Below are 22,767 nucleotides of genomic sequence, written 5' to 3'. Positions count from 1 at the left end.
TCTCGGGGCACTAATAAAATGACGCGCCCGAGAAAAACTTTTCATATTCTCTTGCTCGTCTAAGCAAATGACGACAAAGGAATAAAGGGGGCAACTGACGAGTAGCATATGAATGGTCGTCCGTAACTTGCAAACTGTTTATAACAATGACGAGTAAAAGTACAGACGAGCATAAGCACATTCATTCCAGATGGCATTCAATGATCGAATGATAAATAGGCACGGGACCGTTATCCCCATCCAATAATGTGCACTTAAAGGTCGGTTACAAGCAGCAAATATGGGGATTAAATGACCATTATTGAGCATTAAATCCGCCAGCTACAGAGTAACGTTAGACTGAGTATTAACTCAGTTTAAGGCTATATAAAACTAGGAAATACATGTAAAAGGACACGACTGAAACACAAAAAATAGAATTGAGATTCTCAAATAAGTTGAAACTAACTTCAGCATTGAAGGGTCCTTAGTAGGCCCCAAACCGGTGCCATTATCTTTGTGATGCTTTTTTCTATACAAGATCTCAAGTCGTCCATCAAACTGATGAGGTGAAATCAAGCTTCATCAATTTGGACTTCGAGTTGAGCCATTTGATGTAATTTTTGGAGCCATTAGACGAATCTCTTCCATCCAAAATAGTATATGGAAATAGTGGTCCAACTGAAACCAAGTTAAGTTTTTCGAGCACTTTTAAAGCCTCGAGCTCTAATGCATCAAAGGTATCCACTAGAACTCTAGGATTGCTCTCCTTTTCAAGCACTTCAAATTGGGCTTGGAATTTAGGGTGTACAAGAGCATATGGGTTTGAAGCAAGCAAGAAGGAGCGAAAGTCATTAGTAGCAAGTAATAATGGCAGACCTGATAACTGTATTGAATAGGAAGGCCAGTCATTGCTATCGTTCCCAATAACATCAGCAAAACCATTGTAATAGTAGTAGTTTATGTCCAAAACCATTGCAGGCTAAATCCAAAGAAAGGCAAAAGGAAGATGAAGCTCACAGGCCACATCAGCAACCCAAGGTAGAAGCATTGTGTGGACTATGCATTGTTTATTGGTGGTGGAGACAATGAGGTAAGTGAGAGCTTTGGAGCCATTGCGCTTGATTTGATCCCATTGTTTATCAGAGTCGTCCATAGGTACAACTCCATCGTCATAGCCGTCAAAAAAGGTGGAGAACAACAAGCCGTCAGGAGGAGGGCTTTTGATCATCCGTCGACGGTGGACACCAACGATGGTGAAGAAGGTGACATGCACTCCTAAGTGAATGAGGCATTCAGCGAATTGGATGGCAGGGTTTATATGGCCCTACATGGGATATACAACAATGATAAAGTGGCTTAGCTGCTACTTTGCCATAATTATTTGATACTTTGATATGGGTTGTGAATATTCTAAAGTAAAAATAGAATAGATGTTTTGCACTGGGATCAGGGAGATATATATATAGAAGGACTAGTGCATGTGAGGATGGTCAAGGCTTAAAAAATGGAGCAAAAAATTTTAGGAGCACAACTTAAATCAAAACTTTTGCCAAAATTGTCTACATGACAAATTGTGAGTAGTAGATTTATTTGAAAGTGATAAACAGTCAGTCACAATTTTCTATATAAGATAATTGTAGCAAAATTTGTGACATTTAGTATAATACTAGAATTACTCAAAATAAAAGGGATTGCATAAGATTATTAAAGACATTTGCGGTAATGATTTGGAGAAGGTGGGACTTTGTGATTTGTAATTTGTTCTTCTTCTTGTTTTCATTAAATTAAGTTTAGAGAGGACAAGGACTATTGGCTTAAGAGCTTAGGTTGGTCTGACCAAAACAATCCAATTCTTTATGCATTTAATATGAATATATGATCTGTCCAACTTGGCACATGTAACATTGGGGGCATGGCGGCCCCCAAAACTTTGAAATCCCTTTATAATAATATATTAAAATGGGTTAGGTTTTTAAAATTGTAATGATTTGCCTCCACAAAAATTTCATAAATCCCAATCTATGTGAGTTTGCCTATTCTTTCTTTTAAAATCAAACAATGACCCATTTAATTAGTTTGCCTTACTGTTAGTTTATCAAGTAGACCCCACCCAATTAAAGTATAAACTTTTATCAAAGCCTGACAAATGCATAGACGCCATGTGTCCTTTCTTTTTTATAAGCTTACAAAAGTGTAGTGCATTGTTTTCCTTGCATCCAAAAAGTACATTGTATTGTTACACAACAAAAAAAAAGTGCACTGTTTCCTTTGTATATCTTGTGCATTGGCAACACAAACTTATGAGTTTTTTTCTTCACAAATTTGATCTTTTTGTCATCATCTCATAGACGCCATGTGTCCTTTGTTTTTCATAAGCTTACAAAAGTGTAGTGCATTGTGTTCCTTGCATCCAAAAGTACATTGTATTGTTACCCAAAAAAAAGAGTGCATTGTTTCCTTTGTATATTTTGTGCATTGGCAATACAAACTTATGAGTTTTTTTCTTCACAAATTTGATCTTTTCGTCATCATCTCGTATTTTCCCTAGCTAATTTTATATTTTAATTTTAGTTTTAGATGCATTTGAGTTTAGAAATAATATTATTATATTTTCAATTTGATCATTTTGTATACCATATATTTATAAATTTAACATAGGAATATATAATTCGGCCCCCAAGCAAAATATCCTAGCTATGCCCTGCCAACTTGTTTCTTGTGGATGCATCTAAAGCACTAGTTTCTGCGTGGCCCCAATATCAAAACAAAATGGGTTCCTTCACCTGTCGTGTTTTACTTGGCATTGTGAATAAGCTAAGTTAAATCTATTCGTGCAACAAATAAATCTTTCCATGAGTCTCTGACTCAACTCTAAGTTGGTGGTGTCTAGGCATTCCATTATGCATGGTCATCGATTAGTTGCTATTAATTATTTTTTCTACAATTATTGTTGGGTGCATAAAGCACATGGTCCAGCCCACAAAACAAAAGCCCACATATGAGCTTGTATTATTATTCCATGGCTAGCTAGCATTCCTAGTTCAAGTGGATTTAGTATTTGTGTGCTACTAGGATGGGTTTGTGGCTGGGGTTTTTTAAATAAGGTTTATATGTGGTTTCGAAGGTGCCGCATAAGAAAAAGAAAGAGATTGCCGCATATTGAAGAATAGAGAAAAATGATTGCCGCCTTTGAGAAAGATAATTTGTGTATGTGAGAGCAAAGAAAAATAAGAGAGATTTTTTTCTTTAGCCGCGAGGCATACACAAGAATTATTGTAATTGATTTAACAATAGTGAAATTATTCAGAGTTTGTCCCGTGGTTTTTCCCTTCAAAGAGAAAGGGTTTTCCACGTAAATACTTGTGTTCTTGTGTATAATTGCTATTTTGAATTGCTAATACTTGTGATAATATTATTTGGGACCTAACAAGTGGTATCAAAGTAGTGTGTTTAGCAATGCTGCTGAGATTTTTTGCTGGAGGATGGATGAGGGCTTATGAAGGGTAGTTCTGAGCTAAGGGTTGAAGAGTTTAGTTCCTAATTGGGAAACTAAAAACTTAGAAGCTCAAAATTTCATTAAAAGCTTAAGAAGATAATTAGAGGGAAAGAGAATAGAGAAGTTTATGAGGGAGTTGTTTTTCTCTATTGGTGTCTTTTGGTGTGTTGATGAGGGGTTCTATTTATAGCTGAGTTTAAGGGGGTATTTTAGCAAATAATCTCAGCCAAAATATGTCCTAATCAACAATGAATCTTCTGAAAATCCATCTTAGGATTTGGCCAAAAATGGTATGTTTAGCTTTAAGGTATTCTTGTTGTTTTGGGTAATAGCTGCTGGAAGAAAGAGTAGCAGAAAATGAAAGTATTTTAGCAAGAAAAAGATAGTTTCTTTAGTTGGTTTTGATTTTTAGCCAAATAAGGAAAATTAGTAATGTTAAGGCTGCTGGGTCAGCTGTCACAGCTGTTCTGAAAAAGTTGTCCCAGTTGTCAAGAAAAGCTATCACAGCTGTCATAAGACAGCTGTTGCTTAGGGCAGAAGCAAATGAGGTCAGATGTCAGGTTGCTGGGATTTCAGCATTAAATGGCAGATGATATCAGTTTCAGCCAGGTGTCAAGTGCTAAACGCACTGCTAGTGTTCTGCTGGAAATGTTTCCTTTTTGGGTGTTTGTATTTTTGTTCCAAGATTCTATTACAACACATTTTTAGTAAGTAATAGAATGATTGGTTGAAAGTTAATGAAGCTTTATAGATCTATTTAAGGTCTCATTTGTGTTGTGACTTAATCTTGGTGAGCAAGAAGAGCATTTAACGCTCTGCTCAAGCAGCTGGCAGAGGAATATTTGGTCTGATTGTGGCAGACAACATCTGAGTATTAGAGATATCCTGAATATTCTATATATTTGGAGATTAAAGATAGCCAATTAGATTAGCCCATGTGTTTGAGTTGAATTTTAGCTAAAAGTAGTAATGTAGTTTATGTAGAATAATATAATGAAGTTTCTAAATTTGTATAGGAACAGTTGGAGGTTGAATGAATAGTTATTTTTTTCAATATTTAGATGGCTGGAGTTTTTGAGTGTTTGTCATATGATGAATATCAATTTTTTGAAAAGAGTAATGGGGAATTTTATCATTTAAGTGTCATGTGATAAGAGATGCTTACCATATGTTACCTGCTACACACAAACTTGTCAGAGTTCAAGGAGTTGGAGAAGGCACACTAAGCAACATGTTTCTTTCATCAACTTTAAATCGTTTTCACTAAACATACCTCTTGGCCCTCCAAACCACAACTCCCAAAGTTTCCCCAAAGAGATTCATGAACTTGGATCATAAGCCGAAGATGAGATGACATACCTTGGGTTTTGTTGTCATTTTGCGTAAATATAAGCTTTTGTTGAAGAAGCTGCTTACCATGAGTGTAAGAAAGGTAATATGGGCCATGAGTTTTGATTCATTGCTTAAGCCCGATTCATATGTTGATGTTGATGATGTCGTAGGGTTATGATCCCAATTGATGAAGAGGAAATGTGGATTATGAATCTGCCTCTTGAAGTAAGGATCTTGTGGGCCATGTGAGCCCAATCCATGAGATATAAGCTTATTTTGGGTTTAAATAGATTTACCCGAAAAATCAATAATATGTTTATGTGGCATGGATTGCCAATGAAGTAGTGTCATGTGGGACAAAAAAAGAATCCTCAACAATGATCAAGTTGCTCATGTGTTTCACATCATGTTTACTTGATCGCAATTTACTTGTTACATTATACTTGTCCTTTTATTACTTACCATACTGTAAAGTTTTAGACCCCTTAATACAATATGTTTAACCTAATATTAAGCCAAGTTGATTAACAAGTTTGTTAATTTAAAACTAAGTTAAACAAATATGTGTAAAACAAACATAATGTGGAAAGTAAAGAATATAAAGATCTGATGACCCAGAAAAACCAAACTTGTAAAAAACTTAGGGAGGATTTAACCTAGCTGTCCTCAAGGTAAAACAAATCCACTATGAAAGAATTGATAGTATAATAGAACTTAAACCACTAACATCCTATTGCTACCTCAAGTACAAAACTTGCTACCTCGAGTACAAAACTTACTACCACGACTACGTGACAACTCCAAGTCCACGAACTACTTCTTTCTGATCCACTGCAACCACAAGTTCTCCTACTTGTGAATCTTGATCTTCTTGAAAGTTCTTTATATAGCAATTGAAACAATCACCATGTTCTTGACATCAATCTTGATGTTGATAACCGTAAGTGTGTATAAAGGTAAACACCTCTAGTTCTCACAAAAGATTTAACACACAGCACATCAAAGACTTCTAAAACGTAGCTAGGGTTTTTCTTTTTATATGTGAAGTAAAATATAAAACATTACACGTCAAACGGGCTTGGGCTGAGTTGGAAATTCTGCAAAAAATTAATTCTGCACGATTCTTGATCGATCGAATCTAATTTTTAATCGATCGAGCCTTGCAGAATTTGTCCACTAATCTATGCAATCACTCAATTCCAACTTTACAATAAAACATACTTTGAGCAAGCCTAAACCTAGACTCTATATTTTGATCATGGTTTGCCACCACATTACATATTAAAATTCTAATACATTAGTCCCTAAGGTCTTAGAACCTAACAATCTCCCCCTTTGGCAGTCCGTGACAAAATACATCACAAAAATGAAATGCTCAAAGTTACAAACAACCCATTTAAATTTAAAATACCCTAAACACAATTCATCATAACTACTATTTATCAGTTGTCAGTGTAGACAGTAGCCACAACTGAATTAACCTGTATATTCTTGAAACACTCAACAAACAGATAAACGCATGTGTGAAAAATACAAGTAAACCAAAATAAATTCTTGATTTCACAAAACATAAAACAAAAGACATATACCATGAATAACCTCATAATATAAATCAATAAACAATGTACCATATGTGAAACAAGAAACAATAAAAGAAACAAAGCATAAAGCATAGTGTCTCCCCCTAACATATACAACTCATAAAAAGAAAATACATCATCACCAAAAAGAAATATATCATGAGCCAAAATAAAATGAAATACATCAAGGAGCTCCTAGATACAATCTAACAAAAACTCCCCCTATCTCCAAGCATAATATGTACTCTCCCTTTTTGTGACAAATTGTCAAAGGGCAATCAAGACTCATCATCAAAAGGAGGTAGTGGAGTAGACTGTCTAGCACCCGCCAAATTAGCACACAAAGCCTGAAGCTCCGTGAGCACATCCAACAAAATCTGTCCATGTGCCACCTGAACGATCATGACAGTATCCAACATACTTCGAAGAAATGAATCACTCGAAGAAGAAGGTGGAGGATCAATAGCAGCGGTAGGATCGACATACTCCTCGGTAGTAGGATCACCTGAAGAAGGAGGCCTAGATGCATCACTTGTGGAAGACTCAACTCTAAGGCATTTAGAGCTCGCTTTCGTCTGAGCCACTCTTTGCTTAAGGAAGGTGGCACCTATGGAAGCAATAATATGAACAGGCTCGGATGCAAGAAAGTCCTCTAAAACTAAGTCTAACAAAATCCTATGAATAAAAACTAAAAAGAAAAGACCATGAGATTTAGTACTACTCCTATGAACCTCAACTAAAGAGCTAATAAAAAGAGAAGGAAAACTAATAGGAGCATCAGTGATGAGAGCATACAAAAATGCACATCTCACGAGAGGAATAGTGTGTAAATGAGAGATAGGCCAAATGGAATAACAAGAAATCTGGAAAAATAGATAATTGAGTTCAGTAAGCTCATGGGAGGTGATCCGAGGATCAATACCCCATCTAATGGAAGTACCGGTGAATAAGAACATAATGTCATCAAGCGGAGGGCCCTCAGTGTAAGGGTACACAGGCTGCAGTACCAAAGGTACACCAAGAGCAGAGGCCACTACCTGGGGTGTAATGACATAATCTTCACCCCTTATCCAACTCTTCACAAACTGAATGTTGGAATCATCGGAGTGGACAGAGAGGTTCGAATAGAACTCTTTAATCAAAGCAGCAACAGGAGATGCTCTACATCTAAGAGTGGTAACCAGCCCCTACTCTCAAAGTTCCACCTAATTTCCCTATTAAGCACATCTAGAATCACCTTACGCTTAGCCCAAACCGACCTATAAATGTTAAGCTTCTCATAGGTTTCTTAGTTTTTCTCGGTTCTAAACCTATCACTCTCAAACATAGGGATAGAGGGGGCAGTGGTTTTTTTGTTGGCTCTAGTTTATCTAACCATGATGCTAAGAGATTAGAATAAAAAGAAAACAAAACAAAAAAAGAAAAAAACAAAGGGCAAACTGCATTAGAGATGGTTAGAGCACAAAAATCTCAATAAATAACAATCTATATGATGCATGTAATGAATGCACATATGATGCATGCTCTAATGCATTGAAATTTGTTCAATTTTACTTTAGAAACCACTTGAACATAGAGTTTTATTCCAAAAATCCCAAATTTTGAAAAACCCAATTGCAAAAATTAAACCAAATTGATCAATTAACCATCATACAAGTTAGGAAACATCATACAATGAATTAATTTATCAAAATCCCAAGTCAATTTCATCAAAATAACCTCAATTGAACAAAAACCCCAATTTCACAAAGTTCCAAGCCCTAGAATTTCCAATTGTTCTTAAACCAACAAATTTATCAAATTAATGCATGGGAATCAAGTTTATAACATCTAAGAACAAAAAGCCATGAAACAAAAATGATTATAAACAATTGAAATGAACAAAAATCCCTAAATTCTTATGTTCGAAATTTTCATGAAAAATGTGATTAAGTTGAAAAAGAAAAGGTAAAAGAGACTTACAAGTACTTGAAGAAAAAAACCCTTGAGAAATTTGTGGAGGAAAACGACAAAAATGGCTTAGATTGGATCGGTCAAAGAAAAGGTATGATAAAAGGTTTAAAAAGCTTTTGAACAAATGAAGAACACGTGAAAGGGCAAGCCTTTTAAAAAAACCCCTTTTCGAAATTCGATCAATCGATTTTGAGGTTCGATCAATCAAAAAATAGATTCGATTGATCAAGCACCAATCAAGCTAGGCATATTCAAACCTAAAATTTTAACGCATTTTTGATCAGTCGAAAAACAAATTCAATCGATCGAAAATCTGGATTTTTGAATATTTTGAAAAACAATGCATGATTTAAGCACAAATCACTCTAACCATTTTATTTCATTACTGAAATGCATGATTATGAGTTTAAAAGTTTTTCAAAAACACATGAGTGTAAGTGCACAAGTGCACCTGGACCCAAAGACAATCACGGGCTCAGGCCCAATGAGCCTTAAACAATGAAATTTGTAGAGTGTGGGCTTGAAATCTAGATTAGAAGTACTGAGAACTTAATAACAGGCTAAGATGTGCAAACACTTATAAATAACAAATGATAATTGCAAATAGACCTCCTCGGACGTAAGCCGAGGACTACTTCTGTATTATTTCTCTTTCTTTCTCAAAGGTTACCATTCTCTCCCCTAGTTACAGACACCCACCCCTTAAATACTTCATTTTCTGATGCTTTATCCACGTGTTTGCTCAAACCCCCTCCCCCCGAGATATTTCTTCCCTTAGTGTCTTTGAATAGTGACCAAAAGTTTTAGCCTTACTGTTCAAGGGTCACTTCCCCATTAATGCGGCCAGGGAGGTAGGTGCAGAGTCTTTAATGTGGAGGTGGCAGCCTTTGCTCTTGGTGTTTCTCAAACACCGATGTATCTAGAAGGTTCAGGGTTTCCCCCTTTTAACCAACAGTCTTTCCAGAATTCTGCCTTGGCCTTCGTACTGAATTTACGAGTTTTCTTGGGTCTGTCCGAGGAGAAACTCACCCTCGGTTGTGTCCTCGGACCCTCGGCATATGGGCCGATCCGCAGTACTAACAAGTTCTTAGCCCAAGAACAGATTGGCCCTCCTTGCTAAAGCCCAAGGGCCCAAATGCCCACTTGGGTCCTTTTACGCCCCACAATGAGTTTAACCCAGATCTTCAAAAACAAGTTTTCAACCAATTTGTCCCCAAAACTCAAACATTAAACACATTTTGCATTAAAATCAAGGAACATATAATCTTGGATGGCCAAAACACATTCACACACAATATCATATACTACGTTTAGCAAGGAATAGCTTGTGTAGTGTGTGCAACTAGCAGAAGCATGAGATACATGTGAGGTGATAAATAGATAATAATTAATCACATTTTCTATAGAATTCATCACATAAGTTTGAAAGAGACTATCACCTAAAAAGTTACATCATATAACTCCCACATCTCCTAGAAAACAAGCTTGCAATCATGGAAGTTTCTTGTTTTACCTCATAATGTACACACCAATTTTATTTCATTGTTAAATTGATATATAAGCCAAATAATGTACACAACAATTTGATTTCATTGTGAATTTATTATAACCCAATAATATACACACCAATTTGAGTATTAATTCGAGGCTACACCTTATGTTCTTTTTGTGCATGTGCTACACTTTCTTGAGTACAAAATTTTGTGATATGCACTAAGGTGTTCATAATGGGCTAGTATACAGTGGTGAGATGGTTATTTATACCTTTTTCATTAAGTTCTAGTCATAGAAATCAAAAGCATTTGACTTCAAAATCAAGATTATGTGATCAAAAACTATAAACAACTCCCACACAACATGCACTACATAGCTAAAACTAGCAAAGTGCAATAACATTAAGCTCATCCAAGCTAAACAAGGTACACAAGCATGTTATGTAAAAATACTATGGCCAACTTTGATTACAAAATCCAAGATATATGATGCAAAACACATTTTTCCTTTTCCCTTTTTTTTTAAATTTTTGGAAAAACAAAAGGCAACCTAGCATGAAATGCATATGTGTAATGCAATGCAATTCCTAAAAGCAAAAAGGAAAAACAAAACAGCAAAAGAAGAATGGTCACAATGAGTATTGAGATGAAGTACAAGGACCAGAAGGGCTAAGGGTGACTAGGGACATAGTTACACACCAATCACTTAACAAAGTGTCTTGAACTTACTTCTATCAAGAGGTTTGGTAAAGATGTCAGCATTATGATGTTTAGTAGGGATATATTCAAGAGTCACAATTTTTCTTTCAACCAAATCCCTAATAAAGTGATATCTAACCTCTATGTGTTTAGTCTTAAAATGTTGAACAAGATTCTTAGAGATGTCGATAGCACTTGAATTATCACAATAGACAACCATGGTGTCTTGTGCTATCCCATAATCACCTAAAAGCTTTTTCATCCAAAGAAGCTGTGAACAACAACTTCCAGCAGCAATATATTCTTCCTCGCAATTGACAGAGAGACAGAATTTTGCTTTTTACTCATCCAAGCAACAAGATTGGTCCCTACATAAAACACCCACCAGTAGTGTTTATTCTATCATCGGCATTATCGGCCCAATCTGCATCTGAGTATCCAACAAGAGACATATCCGACTCTTTGCTATAAAACAATCCATAATCACAAGTTCCACTAACATATTTTATGATTCTTTTAACAACATTCAAATGTGAAACCTTAGGATTTGATTGAAACCTAGAACATACACTAACACTGAAAGCAATATCTGGTCAACTAGCAGTTAAGTACAAGAGGCAACTAATCATGCTTCTATATAGGGTAACATCAACAGACTCACTTGAAGGATCATTTGTTAGCTAGCATGTGCAGCATTTTCAAGTCCAAATCTCTTGACAAGATTTCTGGCATACTTTGCTTGGTTGATGTAAATTCCAGAATCCGTTTGCTTCACCTGCAATCCCAAGAAATAAGTTAGTTCATCAACCATACTTATTTCAAACATCTTCTTCATTTCATCTGCAAAAGACATAGCAAGAGAATCATTAGTCGCACCAAAAATAATATCATCAACATAAATTTGAACTACTACAAAATAATTTTTATCCTTTCGTATGAAGAGAGTAGAATCTGCAAATCCTCTTTTGAATCTATGCTCAATGAGATAGGTAGTCAACCTATCATACCATGCCCTGGGAGTTTGTTTCAACCCGTAAAGTGCTCTTTTCAACTTGTAGACATCATCCGGTCTGTGAGGATCAACAAAACCCTTTGGTTGTTCAACATACACCTCTTCTTGCAGCATCCCATTCAAAAATTCACTCTTAACATCCATTTGATACAACTTGAAATTCAAATGACTAGCTATGGCCAAGAGTATCCTAATGGATTCCAATCTTGCTACAGGTGCAAAAGTCTAATCAAAATCAATCCCTTCCACTTGTGTGTATCCTTAAGCAACAAGTCTTGATTTGTTTCTAACAACTGCACCATGTTCATCTAACTTGTTCTTAAAAATCCACTTGGTTCCTATCATATTCACTCCTTTTGGTCTAGGAACTAACTCCCACACATAATTTCTAACGAATTGATGAAGTTCTTCATATAGAATTTATCCAATCAGCATCTTGAAGTATTTTATCTACTTTCTTCGATTCGAATTGGGATAGATAGCATGAGTGAGTAATTACATTCAAGGCTTTAGACCGCAACCTCATGTTATCATTCAGATTACCCAATATTTTTGTAACAGGGTGATTTAGCTTTACTCTAGAAGATGGACCTTTGACCAAAGATGTGGAGGTACCTTTTTGTTCAGATGAAGAACTAGGCTCACTTTGTTCTTATTGGATTTCATGAACAGGTGTAGATAGTTCTAAAACCGATGGTTCTGAAACAGCATCATTTATCAATTGTAGTTCTTACTCACTATGCTTCCCAACATAATCCTCAGGAAGAGAATTATCAACCTCCATAGTCTTTTCTTGAACCGAAGGAGTGTCTTGTGAATGAGATTCTGAAGATATTTCATCATTGATCACCACATTTGAAGATTCCATGACTGTCTTAGTTCTCAGATTGTACACTCTATATGCTCTACTGGTGGAAGAATACCCCAGAAAATATCCCTTGTCACTCTTTGCATCAAACTTTTCTAGATTCTCTCTATCATGAAAAACATAGCAGTCACTACCAAATATTCTGAAATATTTGACAATAAGCTTCTTTCCTCTCTAGAGTTCATATGGAGTTTTCTTGGAATCAGGTCTGAAATACACTCGGTTGAGTGTATGGCATGTAGTGTTAACTGCTTCTCCCCAAAGAAACTTGGGCATCTTCTTGTTATTTAGCATCACACGAGCCATCTCTTGAATAACCCTATTCTTCCGTTCCACTATTCCATTTTGTTGTGGTGTCTTGGGTGAAAAGAATTCTTGATGAGTGCCTTGATCATTTCAGAAGGTAGCCAGTTTAGTGCTCTCAAATTCTCTCCCATGATCACTTCTGATTCTGGCTATTACAGTACCCTTTTTAACTTGCAATTTCTTACACAAGTGTGTCATCTTTTCAGGAGCCTCAGCCTTATCTCTCAAAAGCACAACCCAAGTATATCTAGTAAAATCATCCATAACAACTAAAATATACTTTGAGTAATTGTTAGGTTCTAAGACCTTAGGGACTAATGTATTAGAACTTCAATACGTAATGTGTTGGCAAACCATGATCAAAACAGAGAGTCTAGGTTTAGGCTTGCTCAAAGTATGTTTTTATGTAAAGTTAGAATCAAGTGATTGCAAAAATTAGTGGACAAATTCTACAAGGCTCAATCGATCAAAAATTAGATTCGTTTCGATCGATCAAGAATCGTGCAGAATTAATTTTTTGCAGAATTTCCAACTCAGCCCAAGCCCGTTTGACGTGTAGGGTTTTATGTTTTACTTCACACATAAAAAGAAAAACCCTAGCTACGTTTTAGAAGTCTTTGATGTGCTGTGTGTTGAATCTCTTGTGAGACCTAGAGGTGTTTACCTTCATACACACTTAGATTTATCAAGATCAAGATTGATGTCAAGAACTTGGTGATCGTTTCAGTTGCTGCATAAAGAACTTTCAAGAAAATCAAGATTCACATATCACGTGGTCATGGTAGTAAGTTTTCTAATCGAGGTAGCAATAGGATGTTAGTGGTCTAAGTTCTATTGTACAAACTTCAATTCTTTTATAGTGGATTTGTTTTACCTTGAGGATAGCTAGGTTAAATCCTCCCAGGTTTTTTACCAGTCTGGTTTTCCTGGGTCATCAGATCTTTGTGTTCTTTACTTTCTGCATTATATTTGTTTTATACATATTTGTTTAACTTAGTTTTAAATTAACAAACTTGTTAATCAACTTGGCTTAATATTAGGTTAAACATATTGTATTAAGGAGTCTAAAACTTTACATATACCTTGAGGGTCTAATGTGTTTTGTGCAAATGTTTCAGGTTACAAGAATTTTGTTCCAAGTTCATCACAGCTTCTAGATTTAGGTGTGAGTGGGTTTTGCCATTGTTCACAAACTCACATTTAAGTCTAGAGTCTATTTTAGGGTTATGTCATGGAATAGCCAAAGGGGGAAATTGTAAGGTAGAATTTATTCAACCATGTGTTGGCTTTATTCCGTGCCAAATTTGCTTGTAATTCAGCATTTAGAAACCATGTATTTAAGTGGGAATAACGTAAGGGTTATGTGTGAGAGAATGTGAAGAATTGATCAAGGGTTTGCAACAAGGAGCAAACTGGCGATTGGAACTCGCGACTGACTCACGAGTGGCAACCTGCTAAAATGTGGCACACATGTGAAGTATGCAGGAAGTTGAAGGGTCGCGACAGTTGGATCACTATAGGACAAAAAGTATAATCTGGCCTTTCTGTTAACTCGCGACTCATCCTAGTCATGAGTGACTTGCTAGTGCACCCTGTTTTGCTGAAAACTAACTTTTCACATTCCATCTCATACCCTACTATAAATACCCTTATATCCACGAACTGTAGGGGTGGTTATTGAAAGAAAAATCTTAAGAGAGGTTTCTACAATACTCCCACCTCATTAGAGAGAGAGAGAGCTACTCATTCTTAGAGAGAAATTTTTGTAGTCTCTTCTCCTTCCCTCTCCCATTATTATACCCATTGAGAGGAAATTTGTACCCAAACACTACCCACACATATTTAAAGTGTTGAGAGTGTTGTTGGAGCTTTGGGAAGTATTGGAAGATGCCAAGGATGGCAGATGCAATATGGAGCTTATTGCGAAATCCAAAAAGCTAGAGAAAACACGGTTCGACGTAACCTTGTTAGAGCAAGAAGCTTGGAGGGCTTAGGTGCATCAGGTAGATTAGGCTTGGAGGGTTTATTACTATTAATGTATCCCAACTGATTTTTTAGTAATTCATTTACCACTTGGAGGGCTGCAGAGAGGTTTTTCGCCGAGTTCTTTGATTTCCACTTCGATAAGACGTGCCGGTGTTATCTTCTGTTTGCATCTCTCTTCCCTTACTCTTTAACCATTAATTGTTGCTGTGTTTATGATTAATTATGTGTTAAAGTAGTTTGCCGAATTAGGTATTGCTTATATTTCATATTCCGCACATCTATTGTTTGAATTTAAGCTTACTTTTGTAAATTTGTGTTTGGGGGTCTAAACATTCATAAGTGTTTTACACACTAAGTAAACTTTCAATAGTGTTTTACACACTATTGATGAGGGATTCTTTTGGTGTGTTAGGATTAATGGTGTTGAAACCAAAAGGGTGAAGTTCTCAGTGCCTAATAGTGCTTCAAAAGAGGAAGTGGTAGGTGATGAAGAATATGAAGATGCCATGGCTACATAGGATGATGATGAAGTGAAATATCCTAGAGGTCTTGAGCAGGGGGAGCAATATCCTTTACTAGAGATTGTTGAACCTCATGAGAAGAGGATTGCTGGAGAACATCGAACTGTTAGTTTCAAAAATAATTGGGCTTCTAATGAGGGGGAGCCAAATGATTGGATTAAGGATATCCAAGATGAGATTAATTATTTGAGAATGAAAGGGATTGACGTTGATGAAGTGTTCTCAGTGTTCTCAGTGTTGGTGAAGATAATGAAGAAGGTCAAGCTTGAAGTCGACTTGACCAACATGGATCTGAACTGAAGAGCTAGATTGAAGATCTCCTCCCATCGGTGGGCTAGAAGGGGAGATTGTTGGGTGCATAAAGCACGTGGTCCAGCCCACAAAGCAAAAGCCCACATATGAGCTTGTATTATTATTTCGTGGCTAGCTAGTATTCCTAGTTCAAGTGGATTTAGTATTTGTGTGCTACTAGGATGGGTTTGCGGCTAGGGTTATTTAAATAAGGTTCATATGTGGTTTTGAAGGTGCCGCTTCAGAAAAAGAAAGAGATTGTCGTATATTGAAGAATAAAGAAAAATGATTGCCGCCTTTAAGATAGATAATTTGTGTGTGTGAGAGCAAAGAAAAATAAGAGAGATGTTTTTCTTTAGCCATGAGGCATACATAAGAATTATTGTAATTGATTTGACAATAGTAAAATTATTCGGAGTTTGTCCCATGGTTTTTCCCTTCAAAGAAAAAGGGTTTTTCACGTAAATATTTGTGTTATTGTGTGTAATTGCTATTTTGAATTGCTAATATTTGTGATAATATTATTTGGGACACAACAATTATCACTATGACTTGAAATTTTTTAAAGTTTTTTATATAATTATTGAGATAATATGAGGTCATTGGTACTTAATAAGAGTTGTGAGCAAGGATCTATTATTCATCAATCACAAATTTTTTTTTTTTTTTTTGCTGGATTCAAATACAACTTATTAATTTGTAAATTGTGAAACAAAAAACTATAGCATTACTAAATGTGACATCTATTTCACAACAAAACATTTGACAAATGAGCTGTTAATGCCTCCATGCTCAGCAAAAAGGGAAGAAAAGGCTAAATTATGAGATGCCCATGGATTTTTGTTGTTGGCATTTTTTGTGACTGGCATTATTTATCCACAAAGGATAATATTCTTGGTGAGTTCTATACTAAAGAAAATAGTGGAACTTAGCAAGCTTAAATTTCTCTAGTGCGATATGTCTTGAATTTCTGATGGTCTGTGGTTGTTTTTGTTAAAATGGAGTTTTATCGTTATTATTTTTTTCTGAATTTGTAAAAATGAAGTTGATTAACAATAAAAGGAAAAAAAAAATCTAGAGAAAGAGAGGAAGTTTCACACATGCATAAACTCTTCATAGTTCATACTCCGAAAATCTAGAGAGAGAAAGAGAGAGAGAGGAAAAAAACCAGCAATAAACCTATGCAAGTAATTATCTTCCTCTTTCTTATGCTATACAAATATGAACAGAGGACCTTTGTGCATACACATATAAAACAATAATATGCAAGTAATTATCTTCTCTTTCTTTTTCCATACAAATGTGAATGAATGACCTTTGTGCATACAACATATGAAACACGCTTGTGTGTGTTACTGGCTTCAGTTGTTTATTTGCATTAGCACTTTTTTTAATTGCGTTATTTATTATCAGACAAGGTATTAATTGGTTTTTGGTGTAGGCGAAAATTAAACTTCAGATCTTTTATTCAATCATTAGAAACTTTCTTATGTATTAGCATGTTCAAACTTAGAAGTGACATTTTCCATTTAAAAAAATCACAAGTAAAATTTGATTAATCTTTTATTATTATAATTTTTTAATTTATGGGATGGAAACAAGTTTGCTTAGTTTTAGATAGTGAAGTACAAGAAATTTCATTAAGATGTAATTTACTAGTTGCTATCGACCAATTTTATATTATAGAATGTGATCCACAAATGTTTAGAAGACGTAATAAGCATATAGCTACTGGACAAACCAAACCATAATTATATATTTTCCAAACTGCTTAGCTGATTTGCCAACCTAGCAACAATAAAGAAAGACGAGATAAGACAAGGGTAAAAAAACATAAATAAACCGTGCATACAAAATATCTTGTAACGCTTGTTTATCTCTCCTATTTTATATTAATACACACAATTAATGCAAAAATTACACGTTTTAATATACGAAAGTACGGATGTAAAAACAAACACTTCTTTTTTTTGAAAAACTAGAAATGTTATTCAATAGAAAGTAAATTACAAGGAAACAAAAAAGACAACCTATAGCTAATTTATTAGCAGTCATATTTGCCTCACGATAAACTTAACTAAAAGAAATTGGAACTAGCGAGGAACATGCCACATAGATAGCCTCTACAAAATGATTTAGTCCCCAGGGAATACTGTCCTTAGTAGATGAGAGGGAATCTATACATGTGTTAGAATCACTTTCTATAATTACTCTTTTATTTCATCAGCAAACATACAATCTCATTAGCAATGTTATGGGCACTTAGTCTTGTAGCTTATTATGATGCTTCAACATTAACTTCATCAATCTCATCCACAAAAGCTTTGAGATTGTTATAGGAAGAAGAACCAACTTCGTAGGCAGCCCTTATAGCCAACTCCTTCCATTTCTTGGCATTCCTTTTAATTGCTTCCCTTCTTTCTCCATCTCCCACAACCAATTCCAAGCATCTCTTAATCTCATCACCTTCAACAATCCTATCCTTATTTACTGTCACCCTCACTCCTGTCTTCCACTCATCTTCAATTAGCTTCGCATTCGTCCCTTGATCAGACCATTGTGGAAATGCTACCATTGGCACCCCTAAAACCAAACTCTCCAAGGTTGAATTCCACCCACAATGTGTCACAAAGCATCCTAGTGAAGGGTGTGACAAAACCTCCACTTGGGAACACCATGGCAGTATCATTCCCATTTGTTCCAATTCCTCTCTACAACTCAACTTCTCTTCTTCCCCACTTTCCTTAGCTCTTATGACCCACAAGAAGGGCCTCCCAAAATCCAACAATCCGCGTGCAATTTCCTCCATTTGTTGCTTTTTTAACACCAATAAGCTTCCAAATGATACGTAAATGACCGATGATTCGAACTTCGAGTTGAGCCATTTGATGTAATTTTTGGAGCCATTAGATGGATCTCTTCCATCCAAAATAGCATGTGGAACTAGCGGTCCAACTGCAACCAAATTATGTTTTTCGAGCGCTTTTAAAGCCTCGGGCTCTAGTTCATCAAAGGTATTTACAAGAACTCTAGGATTGCTCTCCTTTTCAAGCGCTTCAAGTTGGGCTTCGAATTTAGGGTATGCAAGAGCATATGGGTTTGAAGCAAGCAAGAAGGAGGGAACGTCATGAGTAGCGAGTAATGGCAAACCTGGTAACTGTATCGAACAAGAGGGCCGGTCATCGCTGTCGTTCCCAATAATATCGGCAAAACCATTGTAGTAGTAATAGTATATGTCAAAAACCATTGCAGGCTGAATCCAAAGAAGGGCGGAAGGAAGATGAAGCGCACGAGCCACGTCAGCAACCCAAGGTAGAAGCATTGTGTAGACTATGCATTGTTTATTGGCAGTGGAGACAATAAGGTCAGTGAGAGCTTTGGAGCCATTGCGCTTGAGCTGATTCCATTGTTTTTCGACATTGTCCATAGGTACAACTCCGTCATCATAGCCGTCAGAGAAGGTGGCGAACGACAAGCCGTCAATAGGAGGGCTTTTAATCATGCCTCGACGGTGGGCACCAACGGTGGTGAAGAATGTGACATGCACTCCCAAGCGAATGAGGCGTTCTGCGAATTGGAAGGCAGGGTTTATATGGCCTTGCGCAGGAATTGTGACTATGATAAATTGGCGCGGCTGCTGCTTCAACATGATTATTGATATTTGATATAGGTTCTAAATAGTCTAAACAAAAACCATGGTTTTAAAAACTGGATCAAACCTGCCAATCCGATCGGTTCAATCGGAAATCGGCCATTAATCCGGTCCGGTTATGACAAATAACCGAAAAAGAGCTAAAAATCATAAATAATTGAAAACCAGCCTGTTCAACCGAAAAACCAGCATGGTTGAATTGGTTTTGGAGAGGTGCTACGTCCACAATATTTTTACAACAAATCATAGGTGGTTAGTTGTTATTGGTTCAAATTTGAACATAACACTAAGATTACTTTTTTGCCCCAACAATAACAACCAGTAATATCCTGCCACTTAGAATTTGTTGTAAAAATGTTGTGAACATATCATTTCTCTCGATTTTGGAATGTTTGATGAGAGATCAAAACACTGCTGTTTTGAACAACAGCTACAACAAAAAGAGGAAAAAAAAAAAATATAAAATATAGGTAAAAAGAATTTAGAACCGTGATATGTGTTTTACAAAGAGAGTGTGATCCTTCACTATTTCTTGAGGTGGATATCCTTTAGTTTCTTCAACTTCTTTAGCTCACTGATTTTTTATCTTGAGTTTTGCTGCAAAGAGAGAGACTAAGAGTGGCTGTGCAGCATAGATGAAGCAGTTTTGGCTTTGGAGACTTCAGAGATTGGATCGGACTTAAGAATAAAAGGAGAAAATTGAAGTGTGAATTAGTTTGGCTAGGTGAGGTGGGTGTGATATTTAATGGGAGTGTATTTATTAATTATTACCTTTTGCTTTTTGCTTCCTTGACTAGATACTGACGTTACTTTACAGCACATATGGTGGGGTCATTTGCTTGCTAATCCTGGATAACCACAACACTGACACCGAATTTAAACCAAAAAAAAAAAAGCAGTTGGACTAATTATATAAGTACCAAATATATAAATATAATAATAAAACAACCTTACTTATACAACTTTGTTATCATCTATTGTTAATTTAATACTTTTTTTTATTAGAGTTTGTTTGATATTTAATAGAAATAACTTCTTATATATAAGTTGTGGATTAATTTTTTAAATACAGTGCAAGAAAACTAAATTTATATATATTAAAACTAAATATTATTAGTCATAAATTTATTATTTTTATCATTTTAAAATTATAAAATAAATACTTATGGCATTGTCGATTGAACCATCAGTCTAACTTTGGTCAAATTTAAAAATTTATAATCAATCTCTTTTTCAGTTTTTTAACCTTTTTAAAATTATGAACAAAAATAGAATAGTTATTTTGTACTTTAGATCTGTGAAATTTATATAGAAGGACCAATGCATGTGAGGATGAGCAAGGCTTAAAATGGAGCAAAATTTTTGACTTTAAGTCACAACTTTCATCAGATCGTACACATGATAAACTCTAGATAATGGAGAAAAAATAATTGATGAATTCATAAAAAAAAATGATAAACATGTAAAATAATTATAGCAAAAATTATGAAATTTTTTGTGGTTTTAAAAATTACGCACTGAAGTGGACTGGGTAAGATTATTAATGACGTTCGCAGTGACGATTTGGAGAAGGTGGGGCTTTGTTATTTTAATGTATTCTTCTTGATGTTTTCATTATAAACGACAAGGACTAGTTGGTCTGACAAAAACAGTCCAATGGATGCAAATTTCAATTGGAATATACGATCCGTCCAACCTGTTTCTCCTTGATGCATGCATCTTAAAGCTCTAGTTTCTGCGTGGGCCCCAATATCTAAAGCACTCATTTTCTTCACCCGATGGGCGATGGCGTCGTGTTTGACCTGGCATTGTATTGGGCAAGAGTTTCAGCCTTTGAGGCCAAATGGGAGCGGTGAAGGCCTTAAAGATATCTTTCAAGACGATGATTTGAGCATTAGCATCTGGTATTTAGAAAGTATCTTATTTTATTATTTAAAAAAAATTATTTATTATATTATACTATTTAATAATATTTTTATTTTTATTTTATTATATAATATATTAAAATAATATATTTACACAATAAAATAATTTACCTCAATATTCAAATAAAATGCAAAATCCAATAGAACATTTTTTTTTAAATACTATCTTGCTATAAATTGTAAATTTTTTTCCAATTAGAGTTCTGGATAGTGCACACTTTTAAGGTTTGGATGCTATAAATTTACAATTTGGGGGATTTACAATCCCCAATGCCAATTAATGCACTAAGAAACTTAAATTATACAAAATCTAATAAATAGATAACTTCATGTATTAACAAAAAAAAAACATGTAAATACATAAAGTTTTACAATTTCATTTTATGAGTTTTCTTATTTTTGAAATTATTGCATGATAATCTCATTATCGATAATAAAAGTTATATCTCTTTCAAAATTATAGTTAGATAAAAATTTTCTTAGGCTTTTTTTTTTTTTTTTTTTGTAAGGGTCTAATATATTGTTAAGAGAACTAAAGTTTAAGCACGAAATTTAGTTACAAACTTAGTTATAACCTAAGACTATAATTCTCACGAAACAAATTAACATGACTACACATTTTGAAAATATAACCGTTGAATTGATTATTCTTAATGTTCTTAAAACACATGTCAAATTTCATGTTAATCGGATATTATTTACTATTTGATCCATAAAATTATTTTTTATGTATAATTTTAGACTATAAAAACTTAAAATTTAAACATTTAATTAATGACATAACTACTGACCATTGATCTTCTAGAAATTTTACAAACATGGAGGATATAAGAAAAAAAAATTATCTAATGGTGGATTTGTCAAAATTCGCATCCAATAAAAAAATATTAAGTGGAGTTTTAGCCTTAGTCAATAATCAAGTTTGTTGCCAAATTTTAATTATATTGAACCTAAAAAAATTTAGGGCGGTCACAAACTTGGCTTAATATGGAGCAGCCCCTTAATGGAAGCACCAGGTGTACAATCAGGTTATGAGTAGTGGTGATTATTAGTTATTACATACGCTTGGTTATGAGTAATTCACATCAATTATTTTTACACTAACTTGCAACTCCATGCATATAAATGGATACACTTAAAGATATACAATAAGATGCATAATATAATTCCTATATATATATATATATATATATATATGTATATATATATATATAATTTAAATACTATTGATAGTCATTTTTATATTTTGTTAACTCATTAAAAAAATTTGTAAAGATATTATTAGGTATAAAATATAAATTGTCCATTTTTTTTAACGATTCATATATTCTAGACTCTTTGGTTTTTGTAATTAATAATTTACTTGGATGAATATTTATGATGTGGTCCCACATTTGATTCTAAAGTTAAGAAATATAAAACTCTTTAAAAATAAATAATTTAGGACACATGGTGCAAAATTAGAACTCTAATTTGGAATTTTAATTTGAGTTTCTCTCGACTTTACTTATTATTATATGTGAGGACCCGAGGACCAAAGATGGGAAGCACCGTTGTAGCTTTCAACTATTCTTCTAGAATGAGCATCCACGGCCCGAGGAGTGAGGTGGTCCGAGGATAGAATGGGAAGTCGCGGAGCACTCGTGGGGGATATAATGGGTGCCTCAGGAG

General features: G+C 34.9%; 1 protein-coding gene and 1 pseudogene across 1 annotated transcript; both read right to left on the bottom strand.

The window, feature by feature from the left end:
• Positions 1-535: 535 nt before the first annotated feature.
• LOC142624831 (phloretin 4'-O-glucosyltransferase-like) lies at positions 536-1,391 on the bottom strand (annotated as a pseudogene).
• A 16,157-nt stretch (positions 1,392-17,548) lies between these two features.
• On the bottom strand, positions 17,549-19,886 carry LOC142624444 (phloretin 4'-O-glucosyltransferase-like). The gene has a single exon (XM_075798011.1). The coding sequence runs from the start codon at positions 19,166-19,168 to the stop codon at positions 17,798-17,800; it is 1,371 nt and encodes a 456-aa protein (XP_075654126.1). The 5' UTR covers positions 19,169-19,886; the 3' UTR covers positions 17,549-17,797.
• Between the last annotated feature and the right edge of the window lie 2,881 nt (positions 19,887-22,767).

Source organism: Castanea sativa, chromosome 2 (assembly GCF_040712315.1).
Source record: "Castanea sativa cultivar Marrone di Chiusa Pesio chromosome 2, ASM4071231v1".
Taxonomy (NCBI): Eukaryota; Viridiplantae; Streptophyta; class Magnoliopsida; order Fagales; family Fagaceae; genus Castanea; species Castanea sativa.
Note: the sequence above shows the minus strand (reverse complement) of the source record. Positions and strands in the feature narration are given on the sequence as shown.